At 36.9% G+C, this 23,644-nt stretch overlaps 2 protein-coding genes and 1 pseudogene across 2 annotated transcripts; 2 read left to right on the forward strand and 1 right to left on the reverse strand.

Moving 5' to 3' along the window:
- Positions 1 to 353: 353 nt before the first annotated feature.
- Positions 354 to 2,549, reverse strand: LOC113351091 (annotated as a pseudogene).
- A 2,309-nt stretch (positions 2,550 to 4,858) lies between these two features.
- Positions 4,859 to 5,527, forward strand: LOC113351092 (protein ENHANCED PSEUDOMONAS SUSCEPTIBILTY 1-like). The gene has a single exon (XM_026595152.1). It carries the CDS (start codon positions 4,859 to 4,861, stop codon positions 5,525 to 5,527), a length of 669 nt encoding a protein of 222 aa, XP_026450937.1.
- Positions 5,528 to 5,662: 135 nt separating this feature from the next.
- LOC113351093 (BAHD acyltransferase DCR-like) lies at positions 5,663 to 6,301 on the forward strand. Its single transcript, XM_026595153.1, has one exon. It carries the CDS (start codon positions 5,663 to 5,665, stop codon positions 6,299 to 6,301), a length of 639 nt encoding a protein of 212 aa, XP_026450938.1.
- The last annotated feature ends 17,343 nt before the right edge of the window (positions 6,302 to 23,644 follow it).

The following is a 23,644-nucleotide window of genomic DNA, read 5'->3' on the forward strand; positions in this document are numbered from 1 at the left end:
CCTCCAGAATGTATTAGAGTAGCTTTAGAAGTAGATAAATCAAATGTTCAAGCCGATTACTCCGATCAAACATTTGTTGGCTCTACTGACCAAGTTGTAAGGGTTACTAACTCCCACGTTAGTCTTTGAATGCATTATTAACTTACAAAAACAAAAAAAAAAAAAAAAAACTATGCTTTTCAACAGGCACAACTTTTAGTAGGTACTTATAGCAGTATTATACAATTATTCATACTTAACTAGGATATCGGTATTTTCCATAATCCATATTATTTAATAAACACATCATGGCAAGGTTGCAGACGATAGATGTGGAGGTTCGCATACGTGTATATATGGCACAGTTATCATCTTTAAGTATTAGAAGAGCTTGCTTTATGCCGAGGACAAGCACAATTTTCCTTTCCAATATCTACTGCGATACAATTAGGTTGAACCTTTCCATCCTGGAGCCAAATCGAGCGTTTCATGATCAGATCATTCAAAAACTCATCCAATGTCTTAATAGTGACACTCGGCATAACCACAACATGTGAAAGGTTTCCCTGACAAGCAAGATGCCAACGCCAAACAAACTCTTCATCTTTTGGCCTTTCAAATACAACAGTAGTACTGAGCTCATTAAGCATCACACTTATCCCTTCAGAACGTAAACGGTTTTGCAGATAATGGGCGTTCCTGAGGCATGTTTGGACTTCTTTTAGAAGCCCTCCATAACCTTTACTGTTTAGAGTTTACCACAGGAAGATTGGGGCATGACCAGTGCGACTTCCCGTGATGGTGGCATCCCTTGAAGCAATGTACTCAACATTCCTTGACATGGCATTGATGTGATCCAACCTTGTTATCTGAACACCGCAAGGTGTTGGACAACCAATAAACTTGTGGCCAGAAACACCAACACTCCCTATTGGCTTCTTAAATGAGATTTTTGGAGCCTGCCCAATTTGACAAACAACTCAGTTATGCAAGCAATTGAGATTAAAGAATGAAATGAAGAGAGCTGCGGAAATCAACACAACCCACAGAATATCTATTTTGTTTTTTACCCCTTTAATTTTGTTAATTGCATCCAAAGATTTTGTTTCTAAAAGCTACCCGAACATGTTATACGTACGGACTCTTCGAACAAGTTTTAATTAGCAAATGTCTTTTTGACGAGAATTGACTCACTTAGAAGTTAGAATCGTATAGGGGGAGGGAGAGAGAGAACTTACATGTTCGATATATGGCATCATGAGCCCAAATAGAGCCCCATCGCAGTGAATGTAAAATCTATCCTCTGAGAAACCAGCTTCTTTAAGGGTTTCTATAACCAGGTCCAGATCGTAAATAGCTCCTTTAACAGTTGTTCCTGCAAAGATGTAGACATCAGAATTGAACCTTCTTGATCATCACATGCATAAAATAATAAAGAATTGAAGTAAAGGCACACCAATATTGAGGTTAATGATAGCTGGTTTGTCCTTGTTCAGGAGTAGTTTAGCTTTGAGATTGGCACAATCGATTGCTCCAGTGTTAAGAGTATCAACTTTTACACAATCCATTCTGTACATTCGTGCAGCTTTAAAGACAGAATAATGTGAATCTTGTGACGCATATAAAACTCCATCTGGATAAACGACTCTCCTACAAACACATTGTTTTCATTATTATTGCCGGCTATAATCTACATAAGACTTGGGTATCTACAGTTCCACTAAAATCACCTTGAAGCCCTATTTAGAGTTAATAGTACCCACCCCACAAGGATACCGTGAAGATTGCATTCTGTACCACCATTTGTAACGTAACCCCAGTATTCATGTTTTTCTATTTCCCAGAGTTGAGCAAACCAATCTAACACAGCCACCTCAAACTGTCTGGAATGGACGCCACAATTGCTCTCAATAAAGGGATCACCGGCATTGTTGAGGTGGAAACGTTGCAGCCAAGCAAGTGCAGCGCCATGATCCAAGTCCAGATTAAGAGGGTAACCTGTATGCCTTATAAATTTATTAGCATCAGATCAAGCAAAATTGCAAAATTGAAAAAGTGAATAAGGGCAAGTTTTTGCTGGAGTATATTTTAAGATTAAATTAGAAGATATATGAAGGTTGACGTTCATGTATGTAATTTCTTGCAGACTTTATGAGACCCCTAAGCCTCTAGCCAAGGCAATGTAACACCATTTCTTTGGCCGTGTTCTTAATGCAATAAGAAAATAAAATGAACTGCATGCATGGCCTAAAGTGTGGAGATCTTAATAAGATGGGCATAAGTTCTTCTTCTGTACCTAAAAGATGCTTTTTCCTATCAAGAAGAAAAGTTTCATAGTTACCTAGTATGGTATCCATAGCCGCTTCTCTTTCTCCAGTGTTCTCATTATCAGCAGGCTCTGTAATAGCATGAATAAACGTTGCATCGTGAAAATTTCTTCCCAGAACAATTTGTCCTGTTCTGTCTGTATTTATTACTTCATTATTATCAGGTTCCCTACCACCTTTAGTGAAACCTTCCGGTACAGATTCAATCTTTCCAGTTCCAACCCCAATAGTACTTCCAGTCATGATTATTAAACAAATTTATGGAGTATACTGTATGTAAGAAAAAAAAAGATTCGATCAAGAAGAATATCATGTAAGAAAATGTGATGCTTGTTTTATTAGCACTACATACATGATACATGTGGATGATTATATGCACATAACAAACTTCGGATATGTAAGAACTACCCCACTTATGCACATCACAAACTTCGGATATGTAAGAACTACCCCACTAGAAAATAGCAAATCCACTTAAGCCGTAGTTATCGTAACAAACATATATAGCACAACAACTTCAAATTGAATCTACCTAATGCAACTTGTAATCACCCATCGATATTTTTAGTTGATTAGGATAAGGTTCAAGTGCAACTTAGAAAACGTACATTGTTCCAAGTATATCTATCTGCCTTTCGATTTAAATGTTTAAATATGCGATGGTAAACAATAAACGTGCATTCTGAAATAAACTAACGGGTAATTTCCTTTCAAGGACAAGTCATAAGTGACTTCCTGAAAACAAACCAGGTGGATTTGGTGCTATTGTATACACAGTGAAGTTAAGTCAAGCCCCATCGAATGACTAGGTCAAACTAAGAGCCGAATACTTTCTCCGCTTGAAGGTTTAGAATATTTTACAATTCACATAACATTGGAAGGTTTTCATATTTTTTCACGGAACCACTAACGACATCTTTATACGTTGTCTGAAAGTTATAAGTTTTTTTTTATCATCTAAACGGATTTTTTTTTTCATATATCTCTCCACTTCTTAAACTGCGTGAAGTATACTAATAAACCTTCGTCTGAATAAGGACGATATCATCCCAAATAGAGAGGTTTTGGTTCCTTTTTATATATTACACCATAAGCTGCAGATACAATGAAATATAGAACTGTCTTTATTTCTTTTTAATTAATAAATGAAAAAATAAAAGAAACAAGAGGACATGCGCCTTGGCACTTGGGAGTGCGATGGAATAATTGCATCCAATTCCTAGGTACGACGAGTCTCGTATGATCCAGTTGAGCTGCACTCACAACTTCAGGGAAACAAATGGATGTGCGGATTTCTTAGCAAAGAATGTAGTAACCTCAGGGAAGGAAATGAAGGTGCGGATCTTTTAGCAAACAATGGAGCAAATTTCGGTGGTCACACATGGTGGGATGTACCACCTGTTTTTATTTCTACTAGAATGGGAAATGATCGTCCAGATCTTCCCTATTATATGTTTAGTTAATCTTTCAAGAGGTTTTGGTTCTTGTCCCCCTCTTTGTTCTTTCTGTTTGATTTTTTCTTTTCTTAAAATGTTAAAGATGTAGTTGCTAATTTTTTATGTAACACACTTATCCATATATTATTTTGTTTTTTTATCATACTTATTCATAGTAAATTAATGTATCTATTTCTTATGGAGGAAGTCAGGGGTTCAAGAGCATAGCTCAGTGGTATCCCATTAACTCCAGCGAGGAGGAAATAAGGGGTTCAATTTCTACCGTAGTAGATGTTTGTATTTAATTAGTTGTATAGAGGGGTTTGGCGAGGTTAGGATTAGCAGTGGGGCTAGTCCAGCGGGCTGAATTTGGGTAGGGGCCTTGGTCCGGCTTTAGCCTATCAAAAAAAGAAAATGTATGTATTTGTTGGAATCCCCTTTATTATAGAGGCGTTAGTACGTTTTAGACTTCCCTCCATCATTTTGCCTTAAATTAGTCCATTCCATAAGATTCTCCCACCATAACAGTTCCTCGTATGTTACTCCTTCCATAAAAACCCTATATCTACTATTGCTATTATCGTACACCACGCTCAAGGAAACTATACCAATTTGGGTCGGGGGTGACGTACCAAACTTTGCAATGGTTTGTCAGCTAAAGTAAACTACTTGTTTATGAAGTAACCTATGAGCACATATCTCTGATCACATGGTTTCTTGTATTTGATTTTTCTCGGTTTCTATATATGTGTCCATCTTTCCATCTTTCCCTATCCATTATTTCTTTCTAATTAATTTCACCTAAGATGCTTATTCGATAATTAAGTGTGCACTTATCGCACTAGAGCCCAATCTGAACCAACTTGGGGGAATGACGTACAAAATGAACTAAACTATTTAGGCTGCTTTACTGAATAAATAATTTACTCATGACTTGCGAGGTTTTTATATATATCCTGCCGGTTAATAGATTAACTTCTCCATCTCCATATTTTAACGACAGAGATCACAATGAATACGCGTAAAGAACCAGGATTAGTTCGTTGTCTTTCAAGATGCACAATCAAACCATACCTTCATATTTCAAAACAAAAAAAACCAACACATCAGCAAGAAATGCAACAACAAAAACCGCAGCACCTACAAAAAAAGCAATCATATCACTTAACTCCATGGGATCTTTCCTTAATCTCTGCACATTCTGTTCAATTTGGTCTTCTCTTTGCTAAGCCCCCATCATCATTCTCAGTGTCATCATCATCCTTTGATAGTGTTGGAGATCAGAATCACTTGTCGTCCGGGGCCTTTGTTGATCAACTGAAGCACTCCCTTTCTAGGACACTTGCCCATTTCCTACCTCTTTCAGGCCGCTTTGTGACAAATAAACACGACGACCCACCTTCATCTTCTATTTCAATAGAATGCAACAATGACTCGTCTCAAGGAGTTGATTTCATACATGCTGCTGCACCTGTTACTTTATATGATATACTTTCTCCACGATATATACCACCAATCATTAGATCCTTTTTTGCATCATACGATGATGGAACCATGCTGATGGTTAACCACGATGGTCACAGCATTCGTCTGCTCTCTGTACAAGTGACAGAGCTTGTAGATGGATATTTCATTGGCTGTTCTGTAAATCATGCTGTTGTAGATGGAACGTCTTTTTGGCATTTTTTTAATGCGTGGGCGGAAAGTTGTAGAGCGAAAGAAAATTCTGACGAGTTAATATCACAGCCTGCTATCCTTGAGCGTTGGTTTTTGAAGGAACACTAAAAGGAGGTGGATAATGATGAACATCAGGATACTAATTCTATCATCCGCCTCCCTTTCTCTCATCCTGATCAGTTTATCCGTAGATGTCCACCGCCACCTCTTGTAGAGAAAATCTTTCACTTCTCAGCCCAATCTATGTCACAACTGAAAGAGCAAGCAAACAACGAGTGTCAAACAAATAAAATATCCACTTTCCAAGCTTTGAGTTCCCTAGTTTGGAGATCGTTGTCAGGAGCTCGAGGTTTTCATGCAGAACAAGTAACAAACTGCGAGATATGCATCAATGATCGAAAGAGGTTGAATCCTCCATTATCCGACGATTATTTTGGTTGTTACATCAACATAGTGACAGGTAAAACCAAGACATGCGATCTACTTAGCCAAAACCTTGGATCCGCCGCGTTGATTCTGCATGAAGTAATAGCTGATCACACGGATGAAAATATTCGGAGTTGGCTACATGATTGGAAAAAGGAACCCAAGATTTTTCAACTTGGATCACACTATGATGATTGCGGTTTCATCATAGGAGGTTCCCCGAAATTTAACCCTTATGGGTGTGATTTTGGTTGGGGTAAGCCCTTGGCAGTTCGTAGTGGATGGACTTCTAAATTCAGTGGGACTGTGTGGATGAATCCAGGTCAAGTGGGCGGAGGGAGTGTGGATCTCGAGATTTGTCTTTCACCAGAAGCCATGTCTGCACTTGAATCCGACGAAGAATTCATGGACGCTCATCATGAGAAGATCATGATCTGGATTACCGCAGCAAATTAAAGACACAACAAGGTAATTTCATCTTTTTAGCGACCGACCAAAAAAAAAAATTTCTTTCATTTTTTTAGTTCATAAATTTCCATATGTGAACAACTAGTTATGATTAAGCATTTCCATTCGTGAAATATTAACGATTGATCAGTGTATCCACGTCCTAGCTTTTCCAAAAATTGTTGCGTCTCCTTATCTCGTGTCTGTGTCATGCATTCGCGTCATTGATACCAAGGTTCTATGTGATATTTAGAATAAAACGTACCGTAAGGGGGTATAAGCTGGTTTTCTGACTTAACGCATGCTTTTGACACAATAGGCAACAACAACTTTACACTAAATTATGTGGTAGCTAGCAACAACAACTCATCACCATAATTCATTTGGTCTCTGTACTGTTTATTCATTTTTTACCGATCAAGAAAAAAAAAATAAAAACTCATCGCCATAATTCATTCTGTCTCTGTACTAATTATTCTTTTTTTTTTCCGTTTGACAATTTTGTTGCTAGTGCTGAAATCACATTTTGTTTTTGTAATAATGAACTCTCATCAAACTGCACTAGATGACTACTGCCAAGCTATTTGATATTCGGTTTGTAATAATTATCATCCAACAGTACTAGATGGATGGATTCGATGCATTCATCTGTTTCTTTCTACTGTGAAGCTCTGAAATGTACTTGTGTCGATCAGTTGTATCCAGAATAAAGAGCATTTTCGTTATCTACTGTTAGCTATTTTGATATTTGGTTTTTAATAATAAGTCATCTCATCTAGTACGTCAGCATGTTTGGTTCAAGAAATTGAATTCTTGGTACAAGGAAGAAACAAATTGTTTTCGTAGATAAATCATTTGGCCTTAATTCGACCCACTTTTCCCAAGGAAAATGACTTCGCTTGGTCAAAATAGATACTAAATTTTCGTTCCATTAGATCTTTTTTTACCTTCACTTGGTGGAAGTGACACTTATAGTGTTGGTGGTTATAGCCGTGGTGGTGGTGGTGGTGACACTGGTGAAGTAAAACTGCCTTAATTAGGTTACAAATCTTTTTGGGTGAGTGTCGTGAAGAGTTTATTTGTTAATAAGACTATTTCAGTCTGACAATCACAGCTGAGAATAGCGCATGAGATACACTTTGTGTGAGCATATCAACAAGCTGATGAAGAGAAGCAAATGAAACAATAGATTGCAAGCCAAACTATTTGCACTCATGCTGTCACAAAACAAAACGAATGGTACGCTCAGTTCTTTGTAAAATAGAAGGGCCATAATATCTCTCAAATTAAAAGCGACTGCTAGAGCCTAGTATGTTCAGCTGCTAGTATGTTCGATCGGCAAAGGTAAAAGATGTTCTTGAAACAACAGTTTGTATGGGAACTTTAAATTTTAAAAGTTTAAACTGATATTAAAAAACACAAAAACAACGTGAACTTTTCATGGAACAAGTGCAATGACATGTCTTCCCTCTTTACTTGCAGCTACTCTGCTAGGTGTCACACCTTCAAATGCCCCGGACAAATTTCTACGATAGTGTAACCCGGCATCACAATGGTTCTATGAATCAAGATTCACCCACCTGCACTTCAGCTTTATAAGTTTGCACCATGCAAACAACCAACTCAACAGTTCTTCAGCGGACGTATTTAGCCTTCTTTGTCTTCACTTAACTTTTCAAATGCACCACACAATGCATTCAAACATTGCCATACATTGCCAACAACAATCAGTCAACCGAGAACACTTGGAACATGACACAATCAACTTCTTTTATTTCATCTACTGAAAGAAATACAAAACTTGCTCACTCAGGAAATTACACAGACTTGTTCGCCTAGAACCAAACTTTAGTCTTACAAAAAGTCTCATATTTTGAGTCTCACACTCTCCTATGTAAGCCTGCCGAATTTTCCATGCCTTAAGGTTATTTATACAGCATCTTTACATGGTAAAAACTGTGCACAACCGTTGCACACGCATGGGACAGCCCTCTGTCCTCTAGAGCAGTTGCATAACCGCCATCAACTGTGATAACTGGCCAGTTTCTCTCTAAACTGACGCCATCGTCCAACACCTTTTCTCTAGCAGTTAGGAACCTTCTCCCACACTTATAAAATCCCATTATAACCGTTCTACTTTATCCCATTATAACCGTTCTACCTGGTAGTTTTTATGAGCAGTTGTACCCATGTGCCCTTTTCTTATTTTGTCGCATTTTGATGTGTAGAAATACATACCATGGTTAGGCTGTGGGAGTTCGCGAGAAATTCATTTTTTTTTTCATGTTGTCAAAATCTAACTGTGTTGACAGCCTTCTCTGCTAGCTACAAAACTGATTTAGATGTCATTTAATTGTGTTAATGTGATGTGCCTATCTGGAATTTAGCTATATAGCGAGAACCATATTTTTTTGGGCAGTTGTATTTTCCGAGTGTTGTCATTTTTCGTGAAGCATTGCAGTCAGTTGTATATGAGTTGAGTTATTTTCGTGAGGTGACATAAACTGATTTGAATTGTATTGCTCTTTTATGGCAGGAGTGGGAAAAGACCACCTGCACGAAGACCTGATATATTTCCAGTCATGCTTAATGAAAACAACGTTTTCACCACCATTGTCAGCAGATCCTCCAGAAGAAAAAGAAGTGGAAGATGAATGAAGGTGAATCTTTCTTAATCGCTCATCAAGTTTCGATGTTTGCTAATTGTCCCTTATAACTTTGTATAACTTGCACCTAATATTAGTCATACCGTATATGGACCCTTGTAGTTTGAATCATTAACATGGTTTTAGTTGTAACATACCACTTCTCTAAGTTTCCCTCTCACCATAATAACTATTTTCCGCTGCTGGGTTAAAAGATTTAAGATGCTATTAAGCACATGATTGCTGCAGCTAAGCTATCTCCCATCCACAATCTTAATCTAATTCTCTGTTGGGTGCTTTTGCCTAGTAGCTTAACCATCTTTTTACTAGTTAGGTTCAATTGTTGTGATGTTGATGTTGAATTAGATAAGGAGATGGTTGTCATGAAGTTATGTTGTTGTGCTATTATTCAAATGTCATCATACAGTTTAAAGTTCATTTTGGTTAAGTTTGAAACTTTATTTCTGATGCAGGTGCACTGATGTCATGGTTGATGGTAAGATCTCTGTTGCTACTGGATAAGGAAATGTTGGAAAGGGTTGTGTTTCTACAGTTCTGTTCTCAAGCAAGCTGGTGCCAAGGTCATAATGACTGAAATTGTTAAAATTTTTAGGACTTGTATCACTTTTCTTGAAGAAACCTTGAAGGCTTGAACTTGTTAATTACAGCTGAATCCTTCATTTTTTTTTTGTGTGAGTTTGGACTAAATTTATGAGTACAATTCAATGTAACAGAGTTGTCATTTTAGTATTTTAATATTAATATATTAATACAATTCAATGCATTTTTTGAATTTGAATTTGAATTCAATTGTTATTTGAAATTTAGTATTTTAATATTAATTTGAATTTGAATTTCAATGTAATTTGAGTTTCAGTTTACTATTTGAGTTTGAGTTTACTGTAATTTGAATCTGAATCAGAATTGTTTTAGCCCAGAAGTCATCTAGAAAGATCTGACATATATTTTTAATATGAAATTAAATCAAATCTACGACGTCATACATATGTCGTGCTTAGCGGCACTCTAAAAGCATCGTTATTTAGGGGCATCTTGAAAGTGTTGTTTCAGAAGAAAAAAATTGAATCTACGACACTTTCAGCAGCACTCTGATAGTGTCTTTTTACCCTCTGAAACGACATTATTGGACTATCTTGGCTATTTTCCACTAGTGCTTGAGTCGTCGCACAACTATTGTGCTTTACCGAATTCTTCCTGGATCCAATACTCATCCATCTTGGCCCTGCATGCTTATTGCTCTAAGCTAATGCACGGAAAATTCTTGTGCTTTAATCACCAAGACCAATTGATTAAGCTCATTCTAGTTATTCATGCGTGATATGCTTCATTTAACCAGTTGCTTGACAATAGCAATACCACTATTGCATTACTCGTTTGTTTGTACTGTCCAAGCTTTGTCCAGCCTTGAACTAATTTCATAGACCAACTCTTGGCATATTCTACCTTCTTGCGTCATCCTTGAGTTTGGGCCAACTCAATTCCACGGATATGCCTCAGTGCCAACATCGCATGTTGCATCTGTCAACTTTGCTCATGTATTGTCAATCCCTCAATGAAGCGTCATTGTGTCGGCCAATAAGCTTCTTTACAGTGTAACGCTACCTTTGCGCTTCACTGACCCTGCAGGGTGCCACAATCTTAGTGCTTGACGGTCTATATAGTATAGCGCCATTATTGCTTTGGATTGCGTTGTTATCGATTAGCACTGACTTGGCGTGCAATTCTGTAACGCAAAATCATTGTGCACCACTTTCCGGACACGTCATAGACCTCCCCCAGCTAATCCGTTCAACGCCCTCATTGAACGCGACCCAGTATAAACATTATACTTGTCTTATCCTCGTCACATGCATTTTCAGAACCTTTTCTGAAATTCGGCAACCATTGCTTGCTTTCACAATATGCCCTATGCCAACTTTCATGCCATATAGCATCAACATCACTTATATTTACTGCTTTTCCATTGATCTCATCTACTTGAGCCACTTCTCGGCATCGTGCACTACGCTTCAACTGCTACTCAAATCATGCATCAATACCCAAATGAAAACCTGAAATTCTTCTTAGCCAATTATCTTTAAGCCTGAATTTTACCTTGAATCATTTACGCCTAAGTGTACGCACAAAATTATTCTTCTTAAACTGATCACTACTATGATTGTCATAGCCTTTCGCCTCCGGACTTTTCCTTTTGCATCTAACTCAACATGACAAGGACTTATAAACAACTTGGCTTCATTTTCAATCAATTTTGCTGGCACCTTCCTTGGAATGTTGTCCTTCATGCCCTCCATTAAGCATGTCACAAAGTGCCTAGCGGTTCTTTTGCATAAAACACCCGAAGTTGCACTTCATGCCTCGCTAAATTCCATTCTTGCAAACACCATTCAAGAACTCATTTCTCTGAATGTGGCCACTAAGTTTAAACTCTCTATACATAGGCCTTGTTGCATACTTGTTGTAATACTTTTCAAGAGGTAAGTAAAATTTCGTTGCTCGGACTTGTAAAGATTTAAAAATGAAAATATATACACAATATTTGTCACAATGGTCGAGAGGTACTGGGACTAGGATTCCGCCAATTTCATTTCTTAAGGTTCAAATAATAATTCTTTTATCAATAATAGCTCAAAAAATATATTAAATATATCGACTCTAATTTATTGCCAAGATTGATTCTCAAAACATTGATTGTAAGTCCTAAGCATGATGTATCAAAACACTTAAGCCAAGCATACATCATCAAATTAAATAACAACCAATTAATTCAAATCATATTTCAATTTTAAATTAATGCAAAAGTCATAAAAAAGAATTAAATGAAATTACCCCAAGTATGAAGTTTGGCCTCCTCCGTCGTCCCAGTGTTGGGTTTTAGCTCATCATAGTAAAAATGCTCTCAAAATAATTATTTATTGCTCAAAAAGTTGTTTACAAATGATAAAAATGAGTAAAACAATTGAACAGAAAAATCGCAACAGAAATAACTGTTGCAAAGGCGCTGTTCAGCTGTTACAAAAAGAACGATAAATGGTAACTGCTGTTCTACGAAGAACTACGACCCACGAGTGTGCGTCTTAGACACTGTTGATAAACGACTGCTTCTGCGAGTCCGTTCTTCGTGTTCTTCATCTTCATCAATGGCAGCAGCAGCAGCAGAGAGAAATCATGGTTCTCGATCTGCAGCGTTCCTTCTCTCCTCCCAACTCTCGACAGCCTCTCTAGTACTCCCAGGGAACATATTTATACACCTATAGCTCGTTGAATCTCCCTCAATTACTCCATATAATTCTCTTTAACTCGGCAGTAAAGAAAAATATTCTTGGGAATATTTTCTTTCCATTCTTGCTCTGGTACGCATAGATTTCCATCCTGGTCACTCTAGAAGTGCTTAAACACGACCCAAAACGTTTATAGAGCCCTCATGCATGAGAAGAACACGCTCAAATCTTCTCCAATCCCGTGTCCAACCCGTGTTTCCCTGTTTTGCTTCCGTGAATTGTCCAGCTAATTATGGCCAAATTTGATCGAACCAAAAGCCCAAAACGTGTTCCTTAACCTATATCACATCTTCCTACCAAGTTTGAGCCATTGAATCGCACCACAACACCTTCATTTTGTCGATTGAAATTCTGCCAGTTGATGAACCAATTTTCCCGCCAAAAAGTTTATTTGAATTTGAGAAGAAGGTGCCCCTTATCCAGAGTGCTGGGGTGCGAATAGTAATTTGGGTGGAAATAGTAATTTTTGGGGTGGAAATGATAATTTTTCTGGGATCCTCCGGTACATTTCTGGGACGTTTCCGGTGCATTTCTGGGGTGCCTTTCAGTGCATTTCTCCGGGGTGTAAAACATTACTTATTGAGCAACTCTTTCTACACAAGGGGTATTTCTCCAAAAACACCTAAACAAACATAAAAACACCACAATAAGCAAAAATGGGTACTAACAAAATACACAAAAGAGATGAAAATAGACACATAAATGCGTCTATCAATACTCGAACTGGAATTGCAAGTCTTCTTTTCCTAACTCGCTAAAGCAAAACTATTGAGTTGCACACTCCATCTCCGCAACTGTGACTAAATATCCTTTGGACATAACATAGCTAACCTATTAGCTGTCCATATACAATGCCTTCAAATTCAATATGTCTCCAACTATTTCTTTGAACTTCATTGTTGTTTTTCCTGGAAAGTGTTTGTCTTTCTCTTGGCCATGAGTTCTACCCAACTCATGCATGTTGATTATGTGATTTCTATGTTGGTGTATTGCTTGCACTGTCGCTTCCCATCCACGTCGTGCCATATTTCAATCCCCAAACAACAATATCACATTTACATCAACTAGGACTTCTGTCCTATGCTTTGCTTATTAGCATTCGACTTGTCTTGCTACTGCATAAGTTAGTCTAACTATGCTACTACAACATCTCCCAATGAACTATTTTTACATCGTAAATAAAGAGGAAAGACTTTATAAATGAAAACACTTTCATTCATTACTGATCTTACATAACAAGATAACGTACCATTACATGATTGATCCACCGATCATTTTGGAAAGCTAAAACTTCATTAACAAAACAACTTAATTACACCAAAGAAAAGTGTACGCAAACTTGAAGATTCAAATAAAAGTTTGTACAACGAAACTCTACACGCAGAGTTTGAAACAACCAACAACTAAAGCTACATAAAACAAGCTCAGAAAATACCATGCTTTCTGGTACCAAGTGTTTCCAATGGAGACAACAACACTCTTTCTTGTTCTATCTTAGGTTCTGCCTTTGTCGAAGTGAGAAACAACTTCGCTGCGTGGTCTCTTCCTTTAACCTTCACTTAGGCCTTCACGAGTCTTGCTGGAATGACTCCCATAGTCATCCCCAACTGATGCATTGAGTTTTGCCTTGATTGGACAGCTTCTAGCGAAGTGTAAACCTTTGCAAATGAAACATCTCCTATACTTCCGCGCTGAAGGGAATAATTTATATTCCTTTGGCTCATTTTAACGCTTACTGCCTACAGATTTTTCCTTTCCTTTGGCCTTACCTTCACAGGTTTGCACATCTTCAGTTGTTTTGAAACTAGTAAGCTCTCTTACCACCTGAATAGTCATCTAGATACTCTGGATTTTATGCCTCTTGGTTTCGGCAATGACCAACGGACTCGCGCCACTCAGAAATTGGAACATCTGATCTTCTTCACTTATGCCACGTACTTCTTGCACCAATGCAAGGGAGTTTTCAGCATAGGCATGTGGTTTACCCGTCATTTCTAGCCTACGCAAAATCTATCTTGCGTACCAAGCACCATTGCTCAGCCAGAACTGACATCTCAGCCATCTTTCATGTCATTCCATGACATAGGATTGGCAGAACCAGCAACTTCATATTCTTCCAGCATAGTTCTCCACCAAACCTTTGCATTACCACCAAGTTAATTTCATGCGAGATTTACCTTTTGTCATTCCCCAGTTCCATTTTCCACAAAGTATACTTCAGCGTCATACAAGAAATTCTCAATTTCTCTAGAATTTATGGAACCCACGTAAACTCTTGGCTCGGAGACTCGATTAGATCTTTCTCCAATCATCTTTTCCCTTATAAACATGCCATCAATGATTAACTTGCGAAGTCTTGTCATCACATCTGACATTTCTTCGCATGGATTGTTAGTATGGTCTTCATGTAACTGAATTTCCCCTTCAATTCAGTTACTTCAATATTGATTTCGAAATTCAACAAGGTTGCATTATACACCTTTTCCTTGACTGCACCTTTCCTTTGTCAAATTCTTTAAACCAATCTGATGTTCTTTCTTCAAGTAAATCTAGCATGCCATTTTCTTCAGAAACAAGAGGAATGTCTAGGCCATCAGTACCCATGTCAATGGTCATACTTCCAAGATCACCATACTCCTCTGTTTGATCAAATGTACCCGGTAGTTCTTCGTCGATCATCATGCCATTAGAACCCATTTCTAATGCAAACTTTCTGAATAGAATGCACCACTTACTTGCTCACAGCAAATTATCTTAAGAGAGAAAGAAATACCAGTGTATTATCCAACAAATACACTTGAACTGTGTACCAAACACAGGTCTGATACCCGTACTATCACGCCTTCAAATTCCCTAGACAAATTTCTGCGAAAGTGTAACCCGGCAACACAGTGGTTCTGTGAATCAAGCTTCACCCACCTGCACTTCATCCTTATCAGGTTTCACCAATGCAACCAGCCGATCAACAGTTCTTCAGTGGAAGTCTTTAGCCTTCTTTCTCTTCACTTAACTTCTCAAATGCACCCCATAATGCATTCAAACATTGCAAACAACAATCAGTCAACCAAGAATACTTAGAACATGACACAATCAACTTCTTTTATTGAATCAAAAAGAAGAAATACAAAACTTTCCCACTCAGGGACTTACACAGACTTGTTCGCCTTGAACCAAGCCTTAGACGTCTTACAAAAAGTCTCCTATTTTAAGTCTCACACTCTCCTACGTAAGCCTACCAAATTTTATATTCCTTAGGACAGTTTATAAATCATCTTTACTTGGCCAAAACCGTGCATAACCGTTGCACACGCATGGGACAACCATCTTTCCTCCAGAGCAGTTCCATAACCGTCACCAACTACGCTAACTTGATAGTTTCTCTCTAAACTGGAACCATCGTCCTACACCTGTTCTCTAGAAGTTAGGAACCTTCTCCCACGCTTATAAACTCCCTTTATAACCGTTCTAATTTGTCTCACGTCATTGGAATGCTTGTGAAGACCGTAACCAACTCCTAACCGTCACTTGATTCGTATTGCATAACTGTTGTTCTTTACCGAATTCTGCCTTGATCCAATGCTCATCCATGTCTTCCCTGCATGCTTATTGCTCTAAGTTGATGCATGAACAATCCTTCTTCTTTATTCACCAAGGCAAACTCATTAACCTCATTCTAGTATTATCAATCACCTCACAATAATCTTAATCGACGCGACGAAAGAAGATATCGTGGAATCAAAAACGATGAGGCGAAGATGTTTGTGACTATTTTATATCGTTCCTATCGGAGATATTAATATCAAGCCAATCGTTACGATTGTACTCACCGCGATAGAATCGGCAAGATCAGATCACAGAACTACGTGAAAGTAGTATCGATCTGGCTCAACAATCCAAAACAAGTCTTCAAGCCGTTAACCTGGTTTACAAGAAGAAACCTCAGGTTAAAGTATAATCGACTCTAGCTTATACAACTAGTATCACACAGGAGGTGTGGGGATTAGGTTTCCCATTGCTAGAGTTCTCCCTTATATAGTCTTTCAAATCAGGGTTTGCAATCAATGTTAGCTTAGTAACAAAGTATTCAAAATTCACTGTTAGATGAAAACCTGATTATATTCAAGCTAACATCTTTCAACCGTTGGATCGAAAACTTAGCTTGTTACACACAAATGAAATGCACGATTTTAGGTTTGTGTAACCGTACCCAAACATGTGCATTTGTTGGTTCAACAGTAGTTAACCAAATTGTTAGCCATATAAGCACTTTCATATCAACCATATTCTTTTTCACCATAACTAGTTCAAATGACTCAAATGAACTAGTTAGAGAGTTGTTCAATTGTATAAATCTTATATAACTATACAAGAAACAATCGAAGCAAAAACTATTTGATTCACTCGAATCGATTCATGAACTTTATAGCCATGGTTTGAAATTTGCATTCCTTAGTTAATATAAATATAAGTTCAAAAATAATCGTCTTTAGGTGTAACCAACTAATATCGCGGACTTAAGTTCCCGGAAGGAGTTCACAAACTTTAGCAGATATTCTCAGGATGAGAGCCTCCACCAGTTCTCGGACTGAGTTCGCGGACTGAGCTCACAACTCTTGTTCCGGTTTTCCTGATCAACAAAGTACGCATACTTTTGTTCAAGGAATAAGGACTTATTCATATATGTGTTTCCACACAATGCTTATATCCAACAATGGTTATATAATCTAAACTCTCATTTCAATCATGGAAATATTCTTAGAGGACGTTATATAGCTGTTATTCACAAACCATTATTCGTCAAAGACATTTTCAAAGTGATTGAAACGTAACATGACTTTCGTCACTAGGTAAAGATGAACTTGGACAAAGAGAAAGCTTACCAACACATATTTAGAGAAATAGATAGGCGAGATAAACTCGGCTTGAAATAGAAAATGTGTATAATCAAAGAATATATAGCAAAACGACTTTTTTATCAAGATATGAGATAGAGTAGATAGACTTTTGAGTGATAGATAAGTTCAAGTCTCCACATACCTTTTAGTCGATAAAGTTCCACCAGTTCCTTGAGTAGTTCTTCGTCTTGTATGATGATCGCCATGGAGTTCTTGATCTCAACTACACTTTCTATCATAGTCCGAGACTTAGATATAGTAGACTAGAAATCAAGACTTATATTTTTGATCACTAACATTGACAAACATGCTTGAGATATCAGCACATGCGAGTTCGACCGAGCAGTGCTCTAAAAATCTCCCCCTTTGTCAATTTTAGTGAAAAACTATCAATACATATGGAATACAAAAATAAATGAATGAACTTTTGTAGCTCCTATTCCACATGCCTAATCTTCAACATTACTCGAAATCTTCGTCACTTCCAAGTACTCCAATGATCCCAAAGGTTGTTAGTTCATCATCATCGTTGTTGAAAATCCGTAGCTATAACAATGAGAAAACAAATATTGTATCATTATGCAGCATCAAAGTTCAATTGTATCACAACTTCGAAACAATACTATGGTGATATTTATCACTCCCCCTTAGTCAATACTCCATCTCACATGGAAACCACTCCCCCTTACATAATGATCCGAAATCCATAAGTATTTCAAGTGTGAACTACATATAAATTCTCCCTTTTTTTGTCAATAAAATTGGCAAAGGTACGAAAACGGGATCCTAATGAAATTTCCAAAAGAGACATTTCATGACCAAAAGAAAGCATATATCAACTTGTTTAGATGCAATCATAAAGCAGAGGCTAAATGCTTTCATCAAGGAGTTTATAAAGATACAATATAACCCCTATAATATTCCACAACCGCACTTCCCACAAAGATTTGGCAATTAAGCACAAGTTCAATTAAGAACTCTCCCCATAAAATGTCATTCCCGAAAGAATAACAAGAGCGACCTTAATTTCAAAAGAAAAGAATGATTTCTTTGGACATAAAAAATCACATAAGAATATGAATTTGAATCCAAAAGTACTCATTTAGATTAATCACAAGAAAGCCCATAATTAATCTAATCGGAAATATACAACCAAATTAACCACAAAAAGTGATAAATTTAATTGATCATGCCCGACATAAGAGAACTTACGGAGCCTCACAGTATATACATAAAATTATGGATCAGGGAAGATCAATACCGCGGAATATACAAGGATTCATTTTATTTTCCATCACTATTCGCACAATGACATAATCCTTGTCAACAAAAGATTTTAACCTATATTCCATCAATAACTGACATAATGGGCTTAACTTTTGTATTTGTCAAAAGTGCATTCATTCTTTTATGAATACATGCATATTGACATATGAAAGAATTAACTTTTGACAAGGTATGGGACAATCACAGTTCACGGACGCAAACACAGTTCACGGACGCAAACACACATATCCCGTAACACATTGCAATATATGAAACCATAAAGATTAATACTGCAAAAATCATCTTCCAAACAATTTTAGAATTTAAACAAATAAACTTAAAAACATGAAGATGAAAACGTTGGACATAGCTATGTGTAATCACAATATTGGCTATTCCAAACTCTAGTTATTCTTCTAAACAAAACAATAAAAGAAGATTTACTAGGCAAACTAAAAACCACAATCTAAGAAACAAAAAGCAGACTCCAGTGCTATGCCCGTACTCGAACTAAATTCAATTATACGGTTCAGGAACCTCACGAATCTTGGGGTCTTTGAGCTTATGATTGACAGCATCCATTGCATCTTCAGAGAAGAGATTCTCTTTGAGAAGATCATTGATGTGAGATTTTATGAGACCAAGGTTATAACATTAAGAAAATCATGAACCACTTCAGCAGAGATCATATCTTCCTTCTCAACATCCTTATTAGTATAAGCATAGTAACATGAGTCATTAGGATGATCTTCATCTACAAGGGTTCTTTTCTTCCTTCCCTTGGACTCAAAACCAAAACCTTTCTCAAGAAATACCCTTGCAAAATCACCATAGCGAGATGAAGAAGAAGACATTCTTGATAACCTAGAAAACAACCTAGAGTATGCGTACGTGACTTACGTAACTCAATAGGTACGATAATTAAAGGATTTCTTAGGGAAGGAATTCTAGGGTTTCCTTAATTGATTCGCGCCAGTCACAAGGGTAACCTGTACGATATCAATCTCGACCCAAAAAAAGAACAAGAGTCGTATGCGCACGACTTTGCAGAAAAACTCATGATAATGTGAATAAATCATACTGACTCCAAAAATTTCAAAAGAGAAGCAAATTTAGAGTGCGTGAGTGGCACCTTGTTTAACCAAACAATCAAAAAGAAAAATTACCACATAAAGCACAAATACTTGTGCAAGTATTTTGCAACGATACTCATGCTAAAGAAAATAAGAAAATAGCTTGACGATCCGAGAATACTATTGATACAAGTATACCTGAGCATATCTCTCAACCATGATTTTGTGTGAGAGATTTCAACCTTGTGATCAATTGGAAGAAGTATGAGCCTTTAGCTCATCAAATGAATATTGTTTTTGATTAGACCTTTTTCTTCTGTACTTTGGAAGAGGCCTTTTATGATGTGAAAAATTATTATAGAATTTACCATCATCAAAATGTGACACATAGTATGAGTTCTTACCAAAAGAATTTTGTCTTGAGGAGGTAGATAGTTTGTTGACAATTTCTTTATAACCTTTGATCACCTCCTTCTGGTTATTTCTCATATCATCAATTTTTCTCCTTTCTCCTGGGATTTCGTTCACATCAAGAGTAAAGTTATCTTCAGAGGAAACGACTTGATCTTTCCTTAGACGATTTTTGTTAAGACATTTGTTCTACTTTCGATCTTTCAAGGAACTCATTGAACTGATTCTCCTGGTAGCATACACATGGTAAGTACTAAAACCAGTTGGCTTAGACATACGAATATCAGTTACACCTTTGAGAATTAAGTCTAAGGTGTATTAAAGTTGAGCAATGGAATCGTTATTCAACCCAGAGTTTCTCTTTAGCTTAACAGGTCTGAATCACAAAAGAGACATACTTTCTGATCAAGAGGATGATTAAAATATTTCGTCTTAACATTGTCGTTTGAAGATTTCTTACTTCCATTTGATGTGCAACATCCTTGATTAATGGAGATTCCAGGCACATCCTTTTTAATAGGAAGGGATTTCGATTTTACTTCTGAACCTGAAACATTTTTAGTCGTAGCATAAGTACTTTGTATATTAGACTTCTTACAGCATCCTTGAACAGAAAGTTTACTCAAGCGATGTTCAATTTCCAAAGCATCATTTTTGAGGCTAGACTCAAGAGACATACGTGAAGAATGATCTTCAACATTTTTTTTTGAATTTGCAGTCTCTTACTACACCAAGAAGAACATTGACGTAATGTTTCAACCAACTAAATCTATCATCTTGTATTCTAACAAGATTTAGAATCAATTCACTCTCTTCATCTATTTCCCGTTCATTAATAGAGATGGTCTCTTTTGAAGGGTAATCGGGATCACACATGTCAGTGTTTGTCTGTCTCGTCAGAACACAAGGTTCATCTATATTCGAGATTGAAAAACCTTTCTCTTTAATAGAATTAGACGAGACATAACTTTTATTTCTGGTGACGCGTTTATCAGAGATAGTACTCTTGTCCGTAGATTCAGATCGCTACAAACACAAACTTGTAATGTCTTTAAGCGTTTTTTCCTGCTCTGATACCTATTGAAAAAGAGGGGGTACAACAAGCACACCCAATATTTCGATTAGCAATCTGTATGGACTAACTCCAATATACTTTCAAGAGAATCAACTAGACTCAATCTTAATAAAGTATCAAAGAGTTATACCTCTCTTTCTTGATTCAATTCTTTACTCAAGCAAATCAGCGGTACCAAAGACCAATGTTGAAGTATCAATCAATTTCAATCAAGAAACAAATGTCGAATTTCCAATTGATCGATTCAAACGCACAACCTGTGATATTTCCATTATATAACAAAATATAATACGGAAAAGGAATAATACGGACACCCAAATTTTGTTAACGAGGAAACCGCAAATGCAGAAAAACCCCGGGACCTAGTCCAGGTTGAACACATACTCTATTAAGCCGCTACAGACACTAGCCTACTACAAACTAACTTCGGTCTGGACTGCAGTTGAACCCCAATCAATCTCATACTGACCCAGGGTATAGTTGCACTCCTTACGTCTCTGATCCCAGCAGGATACTACGCACTTGATTCCCTTAGCTGATCTCACCCACAATTAAGAGTTGCTACGACCCAAAGTCGAAGACTTTAATAAACAAATCTGTATCACACAGAAAAATCTACGATAATAGATAAATCTGTATCCCACAAAAATACCTACAAGTTTTTGTTCCGTATTTTGACAAATCAAGGTGAACAGGAACCAATTGATAACACAGACATATATTCCCGAAGAACAACCTAGTATTATCAATCACCTTAAAATAATCTTAATCGACGCGGCGAAAGAAGATATTGTGGAATCACAAACGATGAGATGAAGATGTTTGTGAATACTTTTATATCTTGCCTATCGGAGATATTAATCTCAAGACAATCGTTACGATTGTACTCAACACGATACAATTAGCAAGATCATATCACTAAACTACGAGAAAGTAGTATCAGTCTGGCTTCACAATCCCAATGAAGTCTTCAATTCATTATCCTGGTTTACAAGAAGAAACCTAAGGTTAAAGGAGAATCGACTCTAGCTTATACAACTAGTATCACACAGGAGGTGTGGGGATTAGGTTTCCCAGTTGCTAGAGTTCTCCCTTATATAGTCTTTCAAATCAGGGTTTGCAATCAATGTTAGCTTAGTAACAAAGCATTTAATATTCACTGTTAGATGAAAACCTGATTAGATTCAAGCTAATATCTTTCAACCGTTTGATCGAAAACTTAGCTTGTTGCACACAAATTAAATGCACGATTTGAGGTTTGTGTAACCGTACCCAAACATGTACATTTGTTGGTTCAACAGTAGTTAACCAAATGGTTAGCCATATAAGCACTTTCATATCAACCATATTCTTCTTCACCATAACTAGTTCAAATGACTCAAATTAACTAGTTAGAGAGTTTTTCAATTGTATAAATATTATATAACTATACAAGACACAATCGAAGCAAAAAGGATTTGATTCACTCGAATCGATTCATGAACTTTATAGCCACGGTTTGCAATTTGTATTCCTTAGTTAATATAAATAAAAGTTCACAAATAATCGTCTTTAGATATAACCAAATCAAGTTCGCAGACTTAAGTTCCCGGAAGGAGTTCACAAACTCCAGCAGATATTCTCGGGAAGAGAACCACCGCCAGTTCGCGGACTGGGTTCGCGGACTGAGCTCACTTCTCTTGTTCTGGTTTTCTTGATCAACAAAGTACGCATACTTTGGTTCAAGGAATAAGGACTTATACATATATGTGTTTCCACACAATGCTTATATCCAAAAATGGTTATATAATCTAAACTCTCATTTCAATCATTGAAACATTCTTATAGAACATTATATAGTTGTTATTCACAAACCATTTTTCGTCAAAGCCATTTTCAAAGTGATTGAAACGTAAAATGACTTTCGTCACTAGGTAAAAATGAACTTGGCCAAAGCGAAAGCTTACCAACACATATTTCGAGAAATATATAAGCGATTTAAACTCTAATCGAAATAGCGAATGTGTATAATCAAAGTCTATATAGGAAAACGACTTTTGTCTCAAGATAGGAGATAGAGTAGATAGATTTTTGAGTGATAGATAAGTTCAAGTATCCACATACCTTTTAGTCGATGAAGTTCCACCAGTTCCTTAAGTAGTTTTTTGTCTTGTATGATGATCGCCATGGAGTTCTTGAGCTCAACTACACTTTCTATCCTAGTCCGAGACTTAGTTATAGTAGATTAGAAATCAAGACATATAGTTTTTATCACTAACATTGACAAACATGCTTGAGATAGCAACGCATACGAGTTCGACCGAGCAGTGATCTAACAACCTTTTTCTTAATCATGTTAATAACATACTCCCTCTGTTTTTGGAAAAGGGTTACTTTCACTTTTTCAATTTGGCCTATTTTTAGGAAAAAGTGAAAGTATCTCTTTTCCAAAAGCATAAGGAGTATATATTACATGGTGCATGCATGTCTTTTATTGTAATCAAAGAATGCTGATTGGTGATGGATATTTTTAGGTTCCCATCTGCAGCCAAGAGAATACTCCATCCGATAACTTATTGCACATTATCTGCACTTCTAGCAGCGTTTTCTTATGGTTATTTATCGGGGTAGTGTTCATCCTTCCATTAATATCTTGTCAACATTGCATTGAGTACTGGAAAAACAATCAAAGACATCGAAAAGATG

The sequence above is a fragment of the Papaver somniferum genome, chromosome 2 (genome assembly GCF_003573695.1).
Source record: "Papaver somniferum cultivar HN1 chromosome 2, ASM357369v1, whole genome shotgun sequence".
Taxonomy (NCBI): domain Eukaryota; kingdom Viridiplantae; phylum Streptophyta; class Magnoliopsida; order Ranunculales; family Papaveraceae; genus Papaver; species Papaver somniferum.